At 39.9% G+C, this 20,727-nt stretch overlaps 2 protein-coding genes across 4 annotated transcripts in view; one reads left to right on the forward strand and one right to left on the reverse strand.

Moving 5' to 3' along the window:
• foxj2 (forkhead box J2) overlaps positions 1 to 4,674 on the forward strand; it is a 59,949-nt gene extending 55,275 nt beyond the window's left edge. For both annotated transcript variants that reach the window (XM_008115910.3, XM_003224148.4), the window contains exon 11: positions 1,919 to 4,674. In XM_008115910.3, the coding sequence (XP_008114117.2) occupies positions 1,919 to 1,998 (80 nt within the window). In that variant the 3' untranslated portion in view covers positions 1,999 to 4,674. The remainder of the gene's footprint in view (positions 1 to 1,918) is intronic.
• A 5,121-nt stretch (positions 4,675 to 9,795) lies between these two features.
• On the reverse strand, positions 9,796 to 19,995 carry c3ar1 (complement C3a receptor 1). Of its 2 annotated transcripts, none has more exons than XM_003224159.3 (2): positions 19,932 to 19,995; positions 9,796 to 12,256 (listed from the first exon to the last, which is right to left on the reverse strand). In XM_003224159.3, the coding sequence occupies exon 2, from the start codon at positions 12,251 to 12,253 to the stop codon at positions 10,844 to 10,846; it is 1,410 nt and encodes a 469-aa protein (XP_003224207.2). In that variant the 5' UTR covers positions 12,254 to 12,256; positions 19,932 to 19,995; the 3' UTR covers positions 9,796 to 10,843. The 2 variants fall into 2 exon arrangements, with proteins under 2 accessions (XP_003224207.2, XP_008114116.2); XM_008115909.2 differs by lacking the exon at positions 19,932 to 19,995 and adding an exon at positions 19,774 to 19,924.
• Between the last annotated feature and the right edge of the window lie 732 nt (positions 19,996 to 20,727).

Consider the following 20,727-nt stretch of genomic DNA (forward strand, 5'->3'; position numbering starts at 1 on the left):
TGTTGACCGGGTAAATCAGTAGCCTATTGACCATCAACAGACTAGTAGTGCAATTGTATTAAAATCAACATAGCCATAAATTCAATCTAAGAAGCAAGGGAATGTAATGTAGGATACTCTGGGAAGACAGCACTTCCCAAACAGCATTATATGGATGTTTTGTAAAATAGAAATGAACAGCCAATAGCAGGTCCGATAAAAGAAGCAACCTAACCTTCCTTTCATACTGTATCAAGCATATGCTGAGGAAGCAGGGGAAAAATAATCTGTTCTCATCCATTTTCTTTGCTGTTTTCCTACTTTGTCACTTTGCAATGCTGGGAATATGCTCAAGGAACCCTGGGATTTTATGTATTTGATTATACATATTTGCACATAATAATAATAATAATAATAATAATAATAATAATAATAATAATAATAATAAGAAGAAGAAGAAGAAGAAGAAGTTGTTTATCTCCCCCGAAGGGGACTCGGGGCGGCTTACAGATAATACCAGATAAAAGCAATAACAGTATACAATACATCAATAAACAAAAACATACACAGATTATAAAATTTTAAACATTAACCTATAGAACTAAAAACACACACTTAATAAAACATGGAATTAAATAAAACTTATATAGGACTTGCATCCTCTTGGTATGAAATTTAACTTACTGTATACTCGAAGATAAGGTGAATTTTTCAGCCCTTTTTTGAGCTGAAAAAGTCTCCCTTGGCTTATAATGGGGTCAAGCTGGGCAGCGGAGCCTGAAAACCATTGCTTGCAATATATGATATATTTCTCTCTCCTCTTTCCCTTCCTTAACAGTGTGTTTTCTTTTACAGTCAAAAGAGAGGGAAGGAGGGGAAGGAAATATATTTCATTTCCTCTTTGTTTGTATGGCTCTCTTTCAAACCCACTCAATTTCCTGGCTTTTGGTGTGTGCATGTGTGTATCTAAATGTATTAACTTTATATGTGCATTTTTATTCTCTTGGAAGTGTTCACTGGCCTTTGCAAGCCCTGCAGATCTATAAATATAACTTTATATGTGCATGTTTCTCCTGAAGTCTTTGCAAACCATATAGATCCATTAATCTCCCAGGCATCCATAACTATCATGACCTGTGTTATGATTTCCTTTGTAATATCAGTGGTACATATACTATCTTCACTTGAATAGATTTTCTTTCTAATATTAACCCCTTATATTTATATAGATACTTGGTTGTTAAGTGTGGTGAACATGTTAAAGAATTTTCAGAATATTAGTTAGAAAGCAACAAGTATGGGAGCACCCCCCCCCCCCCCCCCCAGGTCTAACTGCCATTCTGGACAAGAATGAAGAAGGTGGGGCCAGGAAGACATCTTTCCACCATGTCTCCTGTATCAATTTACCAATATAATAATATATAATACTCATACTATACTAATATTATAATATATTGTATATACATATGATATTGATAATAATATTATGATGTAATGCAATGTAATAATAATAATAATAAACTATTATAATTGTATATTTATATTATATGCAATATTACTAATAATATTGCAATATAGTTGTATACTACAATATAATAATATATAATGTTTATATAGTGCTTATATTGTGCTATGCTAATAATATAATTTATTGTATGTATATATAACTTGTAAGCCACCCTGAGTCCCCTTTGGGGTGAGAAGGGCGGGATATAAATGTCGCTAATAAATAAATAATAAATAAATAAATAAATTATTAATAGGCAAAGTGATAATAAGGAAAATTGTTTATGGCCCGAAGTATGATATGTTCATGGAGTAAAGTATATCATTTGCCTGACTTTTGAGGAGAGGGAAAATTAATAATGTATATTCATTCATGAAAATTAAAAAACAGATCACTGATTATCTATTTTCTCCTTTTTTGCAATATATTCAGGTCATCATCTGGTTCAGCGGCCGCCTCCAGGTGCCAGTGAGGAAATCCCTGATGATTTCAACTGGGATTTGATCACCTAGCAAGTTAGAGACTTGATAGCACATCCCTCACGTAGGGTGTGGGAAGGGGAGCCTAGGGTTCCGGTCACTTTCCTTGGCTGTATATAGATATGTATTCTCTACTTCCGCCAGAGAAGATCCCGCAAGATGCTGCCGAAGATAATCCTTCCTTGCGCTCCCTGATTTACCTTCTTTTCTTCTTCTTCTTCATTATTATTATTATTATCATTATTATCATCATCAGTAATTGTGCACAACCCTCCCGCTCCATCTTCCAGCTTCGGATTTTACACACTTTACTGGCCCTTGTGTGGGATGGAGAGAAGGAAGACTGCTTTGAGATGCCATGAGACGACCTCGGAAGGAGGATTTCTTGAGAGCATCTGTTTCTTCCCCTAGCACTTGCGTCTAACAATCCCTCTTTCCCTCCACGGTGGCCAGTGACCCTGTTTCATTGGCTGCGAGAGTGAGAGAGCCACGTGGATCTTGAGAGTCTGTAATAATTATGTTCTTTCGTACATGTTGTAAAGGTGGGGGGCGGGGGGAGGGATTAATCTGGTGTTGAGGAGGGTGGTCTGTGGACCGTTTCACACTAGCAAGGGGCAGCTAGAAAAGTAAGGGAATAACGAAGGCTGAGAATAGGAAGCTTTTAGGGTGTGGTAAATAGCTGGCATTCTGGCTTGACAGAAAGAGAGGGGCGTTGAGTGGAAAGCAAAGACTTCTTTTGAGCCTGAAACGTTGTAGTTAGGAGTCTGCTGCTGGTAGGGACTGAATGTCTGGGAAAGATGAAGGGGGCTTTTACCTTTTGTCTACACTGCCTTTTCCAATCACTGCCATTTTGCACTTGCCCCCCTTGGCAGATGAAGAAAGCTCTGATTTACATTGGCATCGTGTGAGTTGAGTACCAAGATCTAGCCAGGCTCCTCAGGGCTGATTGTATCACACACTTTTTTCTCCTTTGCCTTCTCTCATAATGCAGCAAAGCACTTACTTGAATATGCTGATAAGACATGTAAATCAAGAAGTATTCCTCTCCTGTGCAACATTTTTTTAAAAACTTCTGAATTTCACTTCCCCTCCAGATTCTTTAGAAAGAGCTGTGGCTTGTAATGTAAGAGCAGAGGTCAACTGTGTGCATTCTGCTTTTTATGAAAAAGTAATTGACATTTCCTGTTTCATGAATGAACTGATGTGAAAATAGGAATGTATAGCTGAGTTGAATTTGGTGGGTGGTGTTTCAAACTCCCCCATTAAAACAAAGAGGCATCTTGCTGCAGGAGATATGGAAAGTGAATAAACAACTGGGAAATAATTTTTTTAAAAGTTCCTTCCTCAAGGGAGGTCAAGAAGGGCAGATGTTCAGTTGTGTGGCAGTTCTTAGGGTGTGGAAACCCAGAAGGTTTCCTCTCTCCATTTCTGTAACCTCGGGCATCTGCATAGCACCTTGGTAGTCACAATTTTAGGGAACAAGACGTGATAGATCACTCTTGGTCATCTGTGAGGGCTTTTCTGAAGGAGGGTGTCTTGTTTTGGGGTATGGGACCCACTTAAACAGCACTTCATGGCACTTACAAGCACTTATAAGTATTGGGGATAGGGTTTTTATCCAAAAATAAGGGGACATCAGGTTTGAGGGGGATACTGGGGATCTGAAAGACCAGTTTCAAACCAAGAACAAGGTTAGTTCCCCAAAAGACAGCATGTGGCCTATGGTCCACACAGTTTCCACCTCTGCCACTAGAGATAATAATGGGCAGCAGTGGCAGTCTGGAACTGAATTGGATTTAGATTTGGATCTGGATGGCTGGCCCCTCTTCACTGCTTTGTCTTCAGTGTTGGGTCTGAATCTTTTGCCAGATCACTTGTTAATCTTCATGCTCTTCAACTGCAAGCCTGCTTTGTGTGTCAAGGGGAAACTTAACTTGGAAGCTAAACCATCATGGAAATGTGCTGGGTCAGGGGTGGGAAGGTTTTGTAGTAGCATTGCTTTTGACTTGCTGTTTCATTGGATTTGGGAGGGAGGGGCATTTGTGGTTGTGGGGGAAACAGTCATCGTGTATTCGGAGAGGAGTGGACAATCCCTAAGCTAAACACATGGAAGAGTTGTGAAGGTTGCCTGCACTTTTTATGCACAAGAGAAGTATGAAATGACCAGAAGGGCCTTCTGGTGAGATTTTCTGGAACATAACATAGAGATGAATTTTGCTTCTAATGTCAATCAGTGCTTTATTTGAGAACAAGAGTCCAGAAGGCCTTTGAGAGAAAATGGGGTTGGGGGGGTGGGTTGAGGAGGAAGAGAAAAGATCATGCCATTAGTTATTTAAAGGCTCTTCATTCAGTTATTCAGCTGCACCTTGTTTGCATATGTAAATATATGCCTGTCCGTGTGCATATTAGCCCCATCCTCCATTTGCCTCTGAATTAACTGCATTGTTCTTGAGTGGGTTAGCATTGGATTGGGCACATGGAGTCGCAGACTGAGCACTGGAATTCTGCACTGTGAGCATCTGCCGCGGCTTGTCCTGGAAAAAGAATCGGGCCAAAGGGTGGGCAAGGAGAGAGGAATCCATCGTCTGCCCGCCTGCTGCAGTGCAACCTAAAATGCTTTATATCAAGGAGATGGCAGAGGGGTGTGGCCTCACAAATTTATTTTTGTGCATGCTTTCTTAATTAAAAAAGTGAATGTTTATGGTTTAACTGTTTTTGCGCCCCTGTTTTAATTTGTTAATTTCTTAGATTCTCGGGTTCTTTTTGAAACAAAGCCTGCAGTTGGAATAGTTTGATTCCAGGCTATTTCTTGGCCTTGTACTACCACACACTAGCCATATTCATGTTAAGTAAAGAAAGTGTATGTATTGAAGCAGTTATTCATGGTGAGCCAAAATGTAAGTAACATTAAACCACAGGACTGATTTAGTTGTAATGATTAGATTGAAACCACTGAATGCCAGGACAGTTTTACATAGGCACCTAATGCGGCTCAGAACTGGCATGAAAAAAGGCTGGTTCCATCCTGCATTACAGACAGATAAGGATGGTGTGTGCCACCTTAGTAATGGGAGACCAGGCTAACAGCACAACCATGTCAAAGCCAGTTCACCACAACTGGGAATAAGTGTAGTTTCCACCTTCCTTGCACCCTTGATTTTCCCCAGAAGAGGAAAGAAATGCACCCATCTCATGGTATGCAGTCTATTCTTTCTTGTTCCATGCCATGTGGCTGGCAAAGGAACCTGGGAGGAGAGAGCCGCTCCATTATTCCCAGTTCCGTTGTAAGTCACATGGCATGGAACCAGAAAAATTGAGTCCAGAGGTGGGAAGAGAGAACCAGTCCATCTCGCCGGGCTGTGTGAGCCTAAGGAGCGAGGGATGACTGTGGAGACAGTGGTCTGGGTTCCTGCATAGGTACCCAGGATGGCTGTCCCCACGTCTCTAACACGGGAAATCCAAATCCTGGAGCAGGATTCGGACCTTTCCTTAGGTATTTTTTAAGCTGGGGTTCAACCACATTAAGCAGCTTAGTGAAAGGTAAAGGTTTCCCCTGACATCAAGTCCAGTCGTGTCTGCTCATCTCCATTTCTAAGCCAAAGAGCCAGTGTTGTTCGTAGACGCCTCCAAGATCATGTGGCCGGCATGACTGTATGGGGCGCCATTTCCTTAGCTATTCAATCTATTCACATTTGCATGTTTTAGAACTGCTAGGTTGGCAGAAGCTGGGGCTAACAATAGGAGCTCACCCTGCTCCCCGGATTCAAACAGCCGACCTTTTGGACAGCAAGTTCAGCAGCTCAGCGGCTTAACCTGCTGCGCCACTGATTAGCAGCTTATCCTAGGTTAAATTGTATCAGTCTGCGTGCATTGTGTGGACACACAGACTTAGGCAAAACTCACATTGTATTAAATGGCAGTGTAGAAACACTCTCAGTCACAATCTGATCTCAAAGACAGCTGCGAAGTGCAGAACTAAGAGTATATTAACATTCTGAAAAGGCCCACAGATGTATAATCCACTTTCTCATCTAGTCCAGGATCTTGCATTCTGTAGTGCAGTGGTTCTCAACCTGTGGGTCACCAGTTGTTTTGACCTTCAACTCTCAGAAATCCTAACAGCTGGTAAACTGGCTGGTATTTCTGGGAGCTATAGGCCAAAACACCTGGGGACCCACAGGTTGAGTACCACTACTGTAATGGCTAAGCAAATGCCTTTAGTAAGCTTACAAGTAGAGCATTGAAAGCAACGAGAAAAACGTTTGCCTTTGCATCTAGGGTTTTCCCTTAGGCTTGATCCATTGACCAGACTGATCCCCGTTAATTTTTCAAATCACTTGCAGATAATTCAGGCTATAAACTCACCTTATCTGGCAGATCCATAGAGCAACAGCGTCCTATGTAAGGTTATTCTCTTTGGCTACCCTGAATGTTTTAATTTATCAGCTTCATTCTCTGAGATTGAAATATAATATGAGATGGGGAACGGGGGACACTTCTTGCTACTCACTTTTATCACACTGTCCATAAACATTTTATAAACATTTATGAACATTTGCTCAGTTTACAGCACAGGTTTCTAAGGTACTGAACTTGGTCCGAAAGTTGGTTTGTTTGGTTTTTTTTTTTTTTTTACATTTTTTTTTATCTTTTTCTGCTTAGAAGAAATTCAGGCAACCTGTTTGGAGTGCCCCATTTTATTTTTACTGGTGGTCAGATCTAGAGAAAGAAATTGCCAGGGTCACACAATGAACTTAATGGTTCAATAGGAATTAGTATCCATTTTTCACATTTTGACTCCATTCACCCGTCATGCAAAATTGCATTTGAGGAAATTCTGCTGAGGAATTGCAAGGAGATTCAGCAGATTTGGGAGATCTGCATTTCCAACAGGCTTAGGTCTTATTCACAGTGAAACCTTGCCTATGCACCTTCCAAGCTCAAGGCTGTAAGAAACCTTTAAATTATTTTATGGTGTATACTTCCTTGGTTGCCCTTATTCATAGGCTCCGAAAGCAGAGAGTGTGATCTAATCTGGTGTCATGTGAAAATTAGTCAAGCGTATTTCCCCCCATGACATTTTTTTGCTGAGATGGGCAGTGTATTGTGTAACCTTGGCTTGCAAAAGGGAAGTGACCTTTCCGAATGTAGTTAAGGGGGCCCAAAGGCATTTTAGTTGAGCATGTTTCGTTTCTCAAATGGAGCAGACCTACTGCCAAGTTTCATTTAAGGGTATACAGTAAGAAATCCTAGGTCTCAGTTTGGTCCCAAAGGACTTTGCATCTGGTCCGCATCAAAGGAAATCATCCTGTGTGCTTCACCACCTCTCCCCTCCCCCCCCAACATAAGCCTAAAATTCAGATTAAAAACTCCCTTCCTCCAGTTGTGAATGTCAGCATAGTTTTCTAGAGTTCGCTCTTCATACATCTTTGGATTTGGTCTACATATGCAGAAAATAAGTTTGTGGAATCTCAAGATAATGACATGAATCGTCTTGCTTCTGAATAGTAGTGGTGTGGGTGGAGGGAAAGGGCTATATAGTGTTTTGAATTGTTCCTTTAAGACTCTTAAAAAGTATTACAAGTTAAACCTAATGGAGTGTGGGATGAACTAGAAATTCTTTTCTCACATGTATTTATAGTTCTGTGGAATGTGCATTTTTTTAGAACAGCAAGACATTTCCAAGGTACTATTACCACCTCATTTTGTTTGTTCCACTCAGATGCAAAGATCCTTAATCTTGCTATTTCCTTATGGTTTGTGAGAAATAGAAATAACTCCTCAACATGCTATATTGGTTCCCCTTTATTTGCTGACACCCATTTGCTATTCTTGACTCAAGCATGTGTGACTATCGGGTGTCACTGCTCTCCAGCTCTGCAAAGAAAAATAGGCTTTGTCCATATTTCACATGGTACTATCACTCCTGTATCTTAAGAACTCCAATAGTATATGAAGACTCGGACCTGCACACTCATTAAGAAGGCTAGGTCTCCTTATCAGGACTGATTTTCATTCCTTTAATGCTAGATTGATGTGGTCATTTTATGGATGAAACAAAATAATCAAATGTTTCTAATTCAATATATTTGGGATTTTTTTATCGTGTCAGAAGCAAATTGAGGCAAGCCACTTCTGGTGTGAGAGAGTCAGCCGTCTTCAAAGACGTTGCTCAGGGGATGCCCAGGTGTGTTAGCATCTTGCGGGGGGCTTCTCTCATGTCCCCACATGGGAAGCTAGGGCTAACACATGGGAGCTCACCCCATCTCGCAGAGTTGAACCACCAACCTTCAAGTCAGCAGTTCAGCTGGCACAAGGGTTTAACCCGTTGCGCCACCACGGCAACAATATATATTTGGTTAAAACCCAAACAGAGAGGAATTTAGAACTAGTCTTTCACATTTCAAGTGAAATGAACAAAGAAAGAATTGGCTAACTAAACATACCAGAATCTTAAGAACAATTTACTCCAGGCAGTTTTCAGGAGAAAGACAACCCTGGACTTCCCTGTCTTACTTTCCTTGTCTCACCTTCAGGTGAAGATAAGGACAATGCAATTTGGAAGCAATTTTTTCATGTGTTAGTTTTGAGGCCTGTTTCTGGAATTATTTGGGGCTCTGATTCTGAAAATTGCATTGGGTGACTGCATCAGATCTAGAATCTTGCATATGGTTATCATGGTTTTCTATGAGCAAGCAGATGGCGACTTGTGTATGGCATATGTTATGTACCTCAAAACCTAGAGCGGATAGGCGAAAACTGGTTCCATTTTTGGAATCAGCAGGTCAAATATACCCAGAAACAGGTCTAAAATTTGAGTGTAAGGATTTGTGTATTGGACTAGGTCACAGGGAGACCAGGATACAATACTTACTTGGTTGTAGAAACCCACTGATGGCCCTGCCAAGAAACTCCCATTATAGGTTTGCATTAGGGTCACCAACCATAGGACTTGAGGGCCCACAACAATAGCATCCAGAAGTGATGAACAGGAAGAGAAATCCTCAGTGTCCTTTCCACGTAGTTTGGAGGAAGGTACATTAAATCACTTGGAAATCATCTTCTCATGAATGCTCTTCTTGAAACTTGTTTAGTGCAAGGTTTCCATGATTAGTTAAGTGAAAGGGGGACTTCTAAAAAGAGGAAAATGTCGAGATATATGAGATTGCTATGGTGGCTTCTCTCTTGGACACAATCTGGAGAGTGATCCCAAAGTGATCTGGTATTTTACTCTTCCAATTCAATGTTGGGGCGAGAGAAGGAACGGGACCCTTCCACCCTCCAACAATTTAGGATTTCAACTCCCAACAGTCTTAACCAACATATACAATGGTAAGGGGTCCTCATCCCTAGCAACACTTTGTGTTCATTAAGGATCGTGGCCAGTTCCTTGTTTCTACTGTTACTGTAAAGCAGACCATGTTTTACTGTGATCTTATAGAATAGGACAGATGAAAGAAGGTGGGTTCTAAATAAGGCTATCTTAGAAGAGTCAGCTGAACGACAATGCTGAAGAAGAGTTTCTTTTTAAAGTATTCAATGAAGAGGCTTAATTCATACATTCCTATTCTTCATGCCAAAGGTATAGTGGAAGTGACAAAAGCAGAAAATTAATAACAGAATAAATGGTCACCAAATCAATTTTTATCTCTCCCTGACTTAACTTCTGCCCTGAAGCTAAACCCACAAGCTAGTTCACATTTTTTTTCTGTAAGTGATGAATTTAGGAGGGAATTCCATAATTCCCTATGGTGAGAACATTGGGAACAGACATTTTGAGTAGACTCTTCCACAGCACTGCAGATGAAATTAATCAAAGCTCATCATTGCTAAAGTACAATGTTTTTTTTTATTTTCAATAATCTAGTTTACAGTTTGTCTTGCCATATTTTGTGGCATCAAATAGAAGGAAAAAAATATACAATTGACCATGTTTTTTACAGAATCATACAATTAACATTCTTCTTTCCAGGTCCATGTAGTGCTACATCATTCTTTAGCCATGACTCTTAATTAAAAAGTAGATACAAAGCCAATCATTTATGAGAAAGGGAAACATCTCTGAACGTAGATGCATTTTCTTTCAGATTGACCAACTACGGTGTTCCCTCACTACTTCGCGGTTTACTTTTTGTGGAATCCCTGTTTCACTGTTTTTCAATAAACTCTAAAAGACTACTATAAATCATAAATTACAATTTACAGCCTAAGGGAGAGAGGAAGGAGAACTTGAAAGGAGAGAAAAAGAGGCCTAGCGGCAACGGGAGGAGAAAGAAGTGATTTATCAACACACAATTGGTTGATAAAGACTTAAAATAGTGTATAACTACTAAAATAATGTATAAATATTAAAATAAATATAGTGGCCCTACTTTGCGGATTTTCACTTACTGCGGGTGGTCCTGGAACCTAACCCCAGCAATAAGTGAGGGAACACCGTATACCATATTCTCACGTGAGTAGAATAACATGATGGGATTTCTTTCTAGTGCTGGAAGGATTTAGGCCTGACTTTCTTTTAAAAGTAAACACTACCTATACCTTCCTTGACAGCATAGAACATGGTCCATTAAAAAATTAAATCTTACTTGAATAAGAGTTTGATCTCTGTTCACCCATTAAGCTTACTCTAGTATGTTAGATATAGCTATATAGAATATTTTCTCCCACTGGTGATAACCCACAGGCAGATCATATTGTTGGTCACTTCTGCAGCGTAACTAAATATTGGCACATTTGACATGCACTACGTAAAGCAGAGGCAATGGGTTATACATTCTCTATAGGTACAACAACTGTAATCTAGAGCAATTAGATGTGTTCTACTCTTTTAAATCAGACTAATAGGAGTGAGGAAAGTTTTCCTGGAAGAACCATTTTAGAGGACGGAAACATCAGTAAACTTGTCATGCCTGGTCTGGCTTCTGCCCTGGGAGCAGGCAGTGGAACATGTAGCTTCCTCACTGAAAACCCCTTCAAAAATCCCCTGCACTGTCTGGAAAACCTTTTCTCGAAAATTCTTCCCCACAAACACATAAAGCAGTGGATTGGTGCAGCTGTTGGCATATGCCAATGCTGTGGAGATGTGGTCCCATGAAGCCAGTTCTTCAAAAACCTCTGTGCCCGGAGTAGCCAGGAGGTACAGAACCCCAATAATATGATAAGGAACCCAACAGAGAAAAAAAGTAGCTACTACAAGCAGGACCACCAGTAGAACCTTTCCACGGGTCTTAGTAAACTGGTTTTTGAGCATCTTGCAGGCAAGAAGGGCATAGCAGGTTGTCATGATTCCAAAGGGGAGGAGGAAACCCAAGACGCTTCTGAGGATGGTAATGGACACAAGGACACTTGGCGGTTGGCTCTCAGAGAGATAGTTATCATAATCGTATATTTCCATTGAGTTGTTTCTGTCAGAGAAGCTTTCCAAAAAACTGCCAGAAGGGTCATCTGAATGAAGAATATTGGTTGTAGCAGTATTTCCCTGAGGTTGGGAAAAATTAAATATGGATGTAGGATGGATCCCGTCTGTCATCAGTGTATCTTGATCGATACCAGCTGTGTCTAATATTCTAGAATGTGGAGCCTTTGATTTATTTTCAGCCATGTTAAGAACTTGGTCCTTTGGATATATGTCCAGAATTCCATCAGTTAAATAATCCTGAGAGATACCAGTAGGAGGTTGAATAGAAAATAGGTCATGGCTGAAAACTAGATCATCCAGTTCTGTTTCCTGCAGATGTTCCTCACCATACCAGTTATAGACACATCGACTCTTGCCAAGTTCATCTGTAGCAGTCTCACGGTAGTAGAAGGCAGGGCAACACAAGGCAAAGGCTAGGAGCCAGATGCTGCCACATACTCCTGATGCAAATCGTACTGTTCGGTTATTCTGACACCAAACGGGCTTTATCACCAGCAGACACCTGTCAATGCTGATGGCTGTGAGGAGAAAAACACTGGCAAACATGTTAAAAAGAATGGCTGTTGGAATGATCTTGCAGAATAGCCATCCAAAAGGCCAATGGTAATGGAGGACCAGGTGGACAATAGTGAAAGGAAGCGAAAGGCAGCACAGAAAGTCAGCCACTGCGAGGTGCAGAAACCAAACTGTGTTCACTGTTCGATGCATTTTCAGGCTGACCACCCAGATTACCAAACCATTTCCAGGAATGCCCAGCAGGAAGGTGAGGGAGAAGATAACCAGGGAGCTGATAGATGTGGGAGTATGATGTAATGGAATGGTTTCATTAGGTCCATATATACTGTCATTGGCCAGGAGCAGAGTCATTGTCTTAAACAAGAAAGAAAAGAAGGCAATGTTAGACAATAATAACAATAGCAGGAGTAATTTGCTTATGGTACAATGATATTTCAGTGGTGCACAACCCAGTCGAAGTCCAAGTTGCAATAAACACTTCCTCAAAAGTGAGGAAGCCCTATGGAACCGTGTGAGAGCTGTTCAGCAGTGGAACTCTCTGCCCCGGAGTGTGGTGGAGGCTCCTTCTTTGGAGGCTTTTAAGCAGAGGCTGGATGGCCATCTGTCAGGGGTGCTTTGAATGCGATTTTCCTGCTTCTTGGCAGGGGGCTGGACTGGATGGCCCATGAGGTCTCTTCCAACTCTATGATTCTGTGAAAACATGTGTTTCTTTCAGTAATTGTTGCATAAAATAACTTCCTTGTCAATTACGTCCTTTGGGTTGCTGTGAGTTTTCTGGCTGTATGGCCATGATCCAGAAGCATTTTCTCCTGATATTTCACCCACATCTATGGCAAGCATCCTCAGAGGTTGTGAGGATGCCTGCCATACATGTGGGTGAAACGTCATTAGAGAATGCTTCTGGAACATGGCCATACAGCCCAGAAAACTAACAGCCACCCAATGATTCCGGTCATGAAAACCTTCGACAACACAATTATGATCTTTACTGATTAGTGAAAGCTAGAAGAATTTGGAGTTTCATCTTCAGGAAACAAAAGTATCTCTTGACTAATTCTGATATATACAGTACTGTTGATATGTCTAGTTTATTAAGCAGTAAGGTTTTTTTCCTGGAATGTTTGAATTCCAGCCATTAAGGAGAAGGGTGTCCATTTCATAGTGATCTTCCACGATTGGCAAAAATCCCAAAGAAAGTGTTTCCAGAAGGTAGTAGAACCCGATTCCCTGCTGTTTGTGTGTGCATAGAGCCAACTTCCTGATGAATCTGAGAATTCATATACTGTTTCCATTGCTTCCTCTGGATTGGGCTACTCCTGAAGTTGTCCAGCCCAGACAAAGGTTGATCACTTGCATATGCCTATCTTTGTAAACCGAGACAGAAAAAAAAACAAAAATGTGTCAGTATGTGCTCTCCTGGTGTTTAACTTAGAAGGTGTTCTTGTCATTTTCAATCACTAATTGGCTTTTTAAAAGAAAAGAGAAAAAATATTTGGAGGACTACAAGGGGGAAGAACATAAGGAAGTATGAATATCTTTGAAGGGCAGGAGACCTTTTTATTTTATGAAACTAGCAGATGTGGATATTGTCCTGTTTGTCAGTACTTGGAAAGGTTATTCGTACCTCCTAATTAATCTTGACTTAATTAGATGGCAAGATACAAAAAACAGCTGTTGATATAAATGGATGAGGGAGAAAGTTTCCCCCACTGAGTATTTGCAGTATCCTCTGAGGATAAATCAGACATATGGTTCTCAGGGTTACAAGCTTTTAGCACAGACAAATTTGCAGTGTGCATGTGCATATGCTTACTTATTATCCCTCCCCTAAATTCTTAAAGTTTTCCACTCATGATCCTCTTCAGCCCAAGAAGTGACCGTATATAAGTATGTCAAATAGGAATAAAAATCAGATGTTTACTGATAACAAATCAGCACTTGGAAGGCTTGCTAAATAGGCTGATTTCCCTTTTTATGAAGTACAGTTGAAGCATCATCTGCAGTGCAGAGTCCACTGTAAACACAGAACAATATATTTGTGTAAATGTCTAAAACAGCCAAAAGTTCAGAAAACGTTTACTGTTGTCAAATTTTTTGGGACCCTAACACGGAGCTAAGCAGCCTTCATTTGGGCTCAGGACCCACAGTTAAACAACATGCCCTAAATGAGGTTCAGTATACTTAAACCTGTAAAATCTGGAAAGGGTTTTAAAAATATCTGGTTATTGAGCTGTGTGGATCATAGCTTGTGTATATCTTGCCTTAGATCTACCTTGTATCTTGAAAGCCTGTAGGGCAACATTACTTAATATTATTTTCTGTTGCCATGGATTACCAAGACTTAAGATTTTACAAACCCTGAAGTGCATCAAATAGTTATTAAAAGTTGATCATCAAGGGTCTTAAAATTTGGAGAGAAGGAAGTAATAACTAAATTCACACATTTCTATTACAATATTATTATTATTGGGTTGTTGTGTGTTTTCCGGCTGTATGGCCATGTTCCAGAAGTATTCTCTCCTGACGTTTTGCCCACATCTATGGCAGGCATCCTCAGAGGTTGTGAGGTAACGTCACAACCTCTGAAGATGCCTGCCATAGATGTGGGCAAAACGTCAGGAGAGAATACTTCTGGAACATAGCCAAACAGCCCGGAAAACACACAACAACCCTGTGATCCCGGCCATGAAAGCCTTCGACAACACATTATTATTATTATTGTTCCCATATATGTATTGAAAATAATAATAATAATAATAATAATAATAATAATAATAATAATAATAATAATAATAATATCTGAACACCCAACCACAATTTAATATTACTAGCTAATTCTAATCAATTAAATAGAAGGCTGGTGCTGCATTTCACTTACAAGCCTTGTTGTATCTGGCTTAATGGCTGAAACTTGTATTCTGAGTTCTGACTATGTTTTTCATGCTTATTTTAAGATAAATGAGAGTAGAGAATGATTTCTCACAAAAGTATGTAATTACGAAAAGTTTTTTTTTATCGTGTCATAAGCGAATTGAGAACATACTACAAGTCACTTCTGATGTGAGAGAATTGGTCATTTACAGAGACATTGCCCAGGGGATGCCCCAGATATGTTACTGGGAGGCTTCTCTCATGTCCCTGCAAGCTAGAGCTGACAGACAGAAGCTCACTCTGCGAGATGCAGATTCGAACCAGCAACCTTCAAGTCAGAAACCCAACCTTCAGGTCAGCAGTTCATAAGGGGTTAACCCATTGCACCACCGCAGCTCCTTATTATGAAAGGTATCACTACTTTCATAGCCTTCTTTAATAGTTCCAGAAAACTTGCTTGTAACTGCATTCAGAAATTTGGAAGGAACTGTTCCTTGAACTGCAATTTCCGAACACCATCCATGGATATTTGCATGAGTTCAACTGTAAATTTATCTATTTCAATGCATCTTAACTGTAAAAGCTCGTAACATTTTTTTCAAGCCTTTGTGCACTCCCCGCGAGGACATCGAGTTAAGAGCTGCTGGTGTAGATAATTCAGTCCTAGGTGAAGAACCTTGGGAATTCTTTTGAGTTATGTGAATTCACACTTTCTTCCTTTCTTCTTTTACTACTGCATAGGATTAAAAGACATGGGAGAGCCACAGAATTTTATTAGTCCATCTCAAGGCTTTTTGACCCTTAAAGTAGGAAATCCAAGTAACAACCCCTCTCTGTTGTCTTTCTTTGCACTTGCACAATAATTTTCAAAGGCAGGCATGTTGGTTTACTGCTGTTTGGTTGTCCCCCAGCCCTGATGCTCAAGGAAGGGATCTCTTCGAATAAGAATCCCCCTCCAATGCCTGTATTCTCATCTCCTGTGCCTCTCCTATGCCTGTATTCTCAGCAAGCGTCTGGCTGGACCTGTAACATTCTGTAGCATGTACAATCATTCAACCTGCTCATATTGATGCGATGTTCATTACCAGTATGTTTGGTAGGTTATCATTATTTTCCCCCAACAAAAAAACGTCAATGGCACTTTGCTATTGAAAATGGATCATTCACCATGAACGCTAAAGAAGCCCAATTCAGCAGAAGTGGATGTGTCCACTATCCACACCAAGGTTTTCTCTGGTGATTATTTTCCCGAAGACACTTATGATCTGACTGGGGCCTTTCTCTGGCAAACATCTCCTAATGGTTAATGTTACTCATGTACCCTGTTCATTCTAGCTGTGCCTTGATTAGAAAGGCACTTTGAAAAGAAAAGCAAAAGAGAAGAAAAATTCTTTCTATGATGGCTTGAACTTAACGGTAGTTCCTCTTTCCTGTGTACATGCTGTGGTCCCCCTTGTGAAGGGGGGAAATGTGAGCAAAAAGCATTTTTGTCTCTTGTATATTTTTATGGCTTGTGTGATGTTTCAATCATAATTGATGTGTCAGCGATACAGCAGTGGCAATTTTGTGGTCAGTAATCCTAAGAGCCACCTCAAACGCAATGAAGTATTAAAGAAATGTACAGTTTGTCTGCTTCTGAGTCTTAAATGAATATTGTCAATCATAGTGTTTGCTTTTCTGCAACTATGCAGGCTAATGGGGGGGGGGGAGCAATGACCAACCGTGATAAAATAGTGAAGAGTAGAGACATCACACTGGCAGTGAAGATACGAATAGTTAAAGCAACGGTATTCCCCGAAGTAACCTATGGATGTGAGAGCTGGACCATAAGGAAGGCTGAGCGAAGGAAGATGGACGCTTTTGAACTGTGGTGTTGGAGGAAAATCCTGAGAGTGCCTTGGACCGCAAGAAGATCCAACCAGTCCATCCTTCAGGAAATAATGCCCGACTGCTCATTGGAGGGAAGGATATTAGAGGCAAAGATGAAGTACTTTGGCCACATAATGAGAAGACAAAAAAGCTTGGAGAAGAGAATGATGCTGGGGGAAAAGGAAGGAAAAAGGATGAGGTGCCGACCAAGGGCAAGATGGATGGATGGTATCCTTGAAGGGACTGGCTTGACCTTGAAGGGACTGGCTTGAAGGGACTGGCTTGACCTGGTATCCTTGAAGGGACTGGCTTGAGCTGGGGATGATGACAGCTGACAGGAAGTTCTGGTGTGGGCTGGTCCATGAGGTCACGAAGAATCGGAAGCGACTGAACGAATAAGCAACAACAACGTAAGGACTAAGATGGGAATCTTTAAAAAATTACAGGTCTGAAAGCCAAATTATATGTGATTTCTTTGCAAATACATAGTTGTATACCTGCGAAAAATGCAATTATTTCAGAACCCTGGATTTATAAAATACCATCTCATGCAGTGGTAAGACATCGTGAAAAATATAATTTTGGAGAATTATAATCTGTTAAAAGGCACTGCCTTGTTAGAGATCATAACCTTTTGGAAAAATGATGACATAATCTTTTGGGAAATGGAAATCTTCATAACCTTTTGGGAAATGATATTCACCATCGTTTTGGGAAAATCAGGAAGCTCCCTGAGAAGAGTTAAAAACTTACTTGAGTCAATCTTCTCCTTGGTGGTTAATATCCACTAGTATTCATGCAAGGCAATTAGGTTTCTCAGCTGTTAAACTGATATACCTAAATATCTCTTTGAACTTTTAGGGACAAAGATATGCTAATGCACACACACACACACACACACACCTATATAGCAGAATTGCAGAAGTGTTATTTCAGTTGCCCAAAAAATGTACTTTCCCTTAAAACATCTTGGTTTAAATCATGCTCTCAAGAGACAAAAATAAGTAGACTTCTTTAAAAGTAAAAGTTGGTTTACTCAGAAACTTTATATATTCAGCATACAGATACTTTGCTTATCAGTCCAGTTAAAGGTAGAATTTGAAGTAGTTTATCTGACAAGGAACACAGGACATATTTCTTATAATCAACAGTACAAAGTTCAAAGCATCTCTTTGTTCTGAAAGGCTAATAGAGTCTCTGTCTAGTCTGAAAGTCCAATGGAGTCAGAGTCCTGAATAGTCTCATTTCTGATTACATGGTCTGCAACCCCCCCACAACATAGAATTAAGGAAAACTGCATACCAACACACACATATACAATACAGTAAGCAATCTGAATTATAGACAAACAAATAACTAGTGAAGGCTTGAAGAAGATTGCTATTTCCACCATATGATGCATGTGTTTTTAAAGAATGCCTAATAATCATTACAATGAAAACCAATTTCCAGTAGTAAACAAAAATTGGTGGCAGACTGCACCTATTAAGGGAGCAACATGAAACAATATCCATCACTGAAAGGAATGAAAGCACAAAGCTATTAACTGAATTGTCTGTGTCTGGTCAGAATTTGTACAGTTTAGGAAAAGAATATAAATTGGCCCTAACACAATATGCAGAAAAGGCATAAGCTGGCATGATGATATACTAACTTGCCTTAAATATAATAATCATGATAGTCAGATTAGGTATTTCTATCTGTACACATTCAGTTTCAGGGTAAGAGAAGTTGGATTTGCCCTTCTTCAATTTTCCATGAAGTCAACCAGATTTAACATGAATTTCGAAAAGACACTATCTTAATTTCAGCTTTTAAAAACGAAACCTTGGAAGCGTGCAGTTCAATTTTACTCAGCTATGACAATGTTTAATTGTCCACCTGTCTCTCTGCTTTTCTATATTTCCTTTATAATAATAATAATAATAATTTTATTTTTATACCCCGCCCCATCTCCCCGAAGGGACTCAGGGCGGCTTACATGGGGCCAAGCCCAGGCAATAAGCAATATAAAACTCAACAATAAAAACAAATCATAAACAAATAAAATCACATATACCAATAAACAATAAACACACTTTGATAAAAACCTTTGCTTCCATAAGAACTCTCAAAGGCAAGAGCCCTGCTGAATACAAGATTGGACAATTCAATATCCCCCAAATGATTTACTTCATCATTTTTCTTCAGCGACATTCTTGGATGACCTTCCCTCTGACAAATTACTGCTCTATCTGGGATGCTCGCATCTTCTCCCAGCCCAACAGCTGCCATATGACAGTAATCATCCCTGCCATTTGTCATTATTAGTTGACAAAACCAAGTGATATTGTAGATATATAGGGAGCTGCACTATTATTTGTCAACTAGTCCACCCAAGTCAATAGTGGTGACTCCAAATGTTGGTGCCTCTCAGGCAGATAGCCACATTGGTTAGAGGCTTGAGGTCCAACTTAGGACACATGCCATAAGTTCATCATTATAAAAATTAAAGTTGGAAAAAAGTTTTGTAATTCATAATGGTCATACTTTGTAGCTCCTTCTAAAGAAGGCTTTCCAGAGTGAGTCACACATCACACAAAAGCTGCATACACAAAAGTGTTTGTATTCCTATACAGCAACTTGTACTTTTTAAAAAAATAGGAAAGGGGAAAGCATATGGTAATTGCTTTTTGCTATTCCTAGATGTCTCCTTCTGCCGCTTCATAATAAATAGGAGCAGAAATGAAGTTGGTTTCAACATATAGTTCTGATGTTTTGAAATATGGCTAAATATGATTCAAAATAAGGCTTTTAAAAAACTTATTCTTGGCAAATTCCCGAAATATAAATAAGCTGGAATGACTGGCAAACTTATCATACCCATTCTTTTGTTCCTTTCCCTCTTTAAATCCTGACTGTTACTTCTAGGTTTTGCATCAGTCACTTACCAGTCCTCCATAAACATTTCCTTCTCTCCTCATGCCTACTGTTTAGGGCAGTGGTTCTCAAACTTTGGGTGTCCAGGTGTTTTGGACTTCCACTTCCTAATATCCCAGCCAGTTTACCAGCTGTTAGGAACTGTGGGAGCTGAAGTCCAAAACACATGGAGGTCCAAAGTTTGGGAACCACTGGTCTAGGGTTATCCATACCTTTGCCTCCTTTGGCTGGCTATCCACAGTTGCTGCAGTCACAGTGTCTATCTTCCCACCACGTCCTGTCCTACTGAGGCAAAAAGGGGAGAAGAAGAAGAAGGGGAAGAGGCGGTTATGGCCAGGAAATGGCAGATTGAGCCTCTTAGCATGTGTACCGTGTCTGGTGTAGTCTGAATTGGATACCTCCTCCACAATGGTCTGAAGCTTTTGTGTTTATTTTAAAATTTATATGGAAAGGAAAACAGTTATATATAAAACTAGCCAGTTTTCAAAAGAGTTTAAAAAAGACACTTCTGCTTTTAAAAATGGAACTTAATTAAGTGCAATGGAGACTGAGTGGCAGAGGAAATGCCAATCAGCAAAATATCCCAATTGCAGAACTGTCTAAAATAGCAGTGCTAGCAAAGTCTCAACTATATTTGCTTTAGTCAGTAGATTGAGAATGATAATTTAGTATCATCAAGTTGAATCTCAGAGAAGATTTTGCAGAGATATGATACTCCAGCATAACGCATCATGGTAGATGTCTTGAAGGCAGCTTCTATCCTATCTAGAGTGTTAAAAAGATGGGAATTTCTGGAAGAAATTGTCCTATTCTGTCCTGTCATAGGAATTTTGAGTCAGAGTATTTTGCTGGTTCTCTTCCAAAAGGAAGTTTGAAAGTCTTCATCGGTTTGTTCACAGAGAAAGTGTGAGGCTCAACACGCTTTGGCTATAAAACAAGGATGCACTGTAAAGTGTGTGATTCTGCAATTCACAGAGAATCCAAGCTGATGTGGAATTGGAATGAGCATTAAAATAACAAATCTGGTTAACTACAACTGTAAAATACAATGGAAACAAAATATTAATGTAACAGAGCCTGAGATGGCAGTGATTGACCAGAGTTGTTTGTAGACTAAGGATGGCCAATTTTTAGTCCTTCAGATGTTGGAACTACAACTTGGAGAA

The sequence above is a fragment of the Anolis carolinensis genome, chromosome 5, assembly GCF_035594765.1.
Source record: "Anolis carolinensis isolate JA03-04 chromosome 5, rAnoCar3.1.pri, whole genome shotgun sequence".
NCBI classification, from domain to species: Eukaryota; Metazoa; Chordata; class Lepidosauria; order Squamata; family Dactyloidae; genus Anolis; species Anolis carolinensis.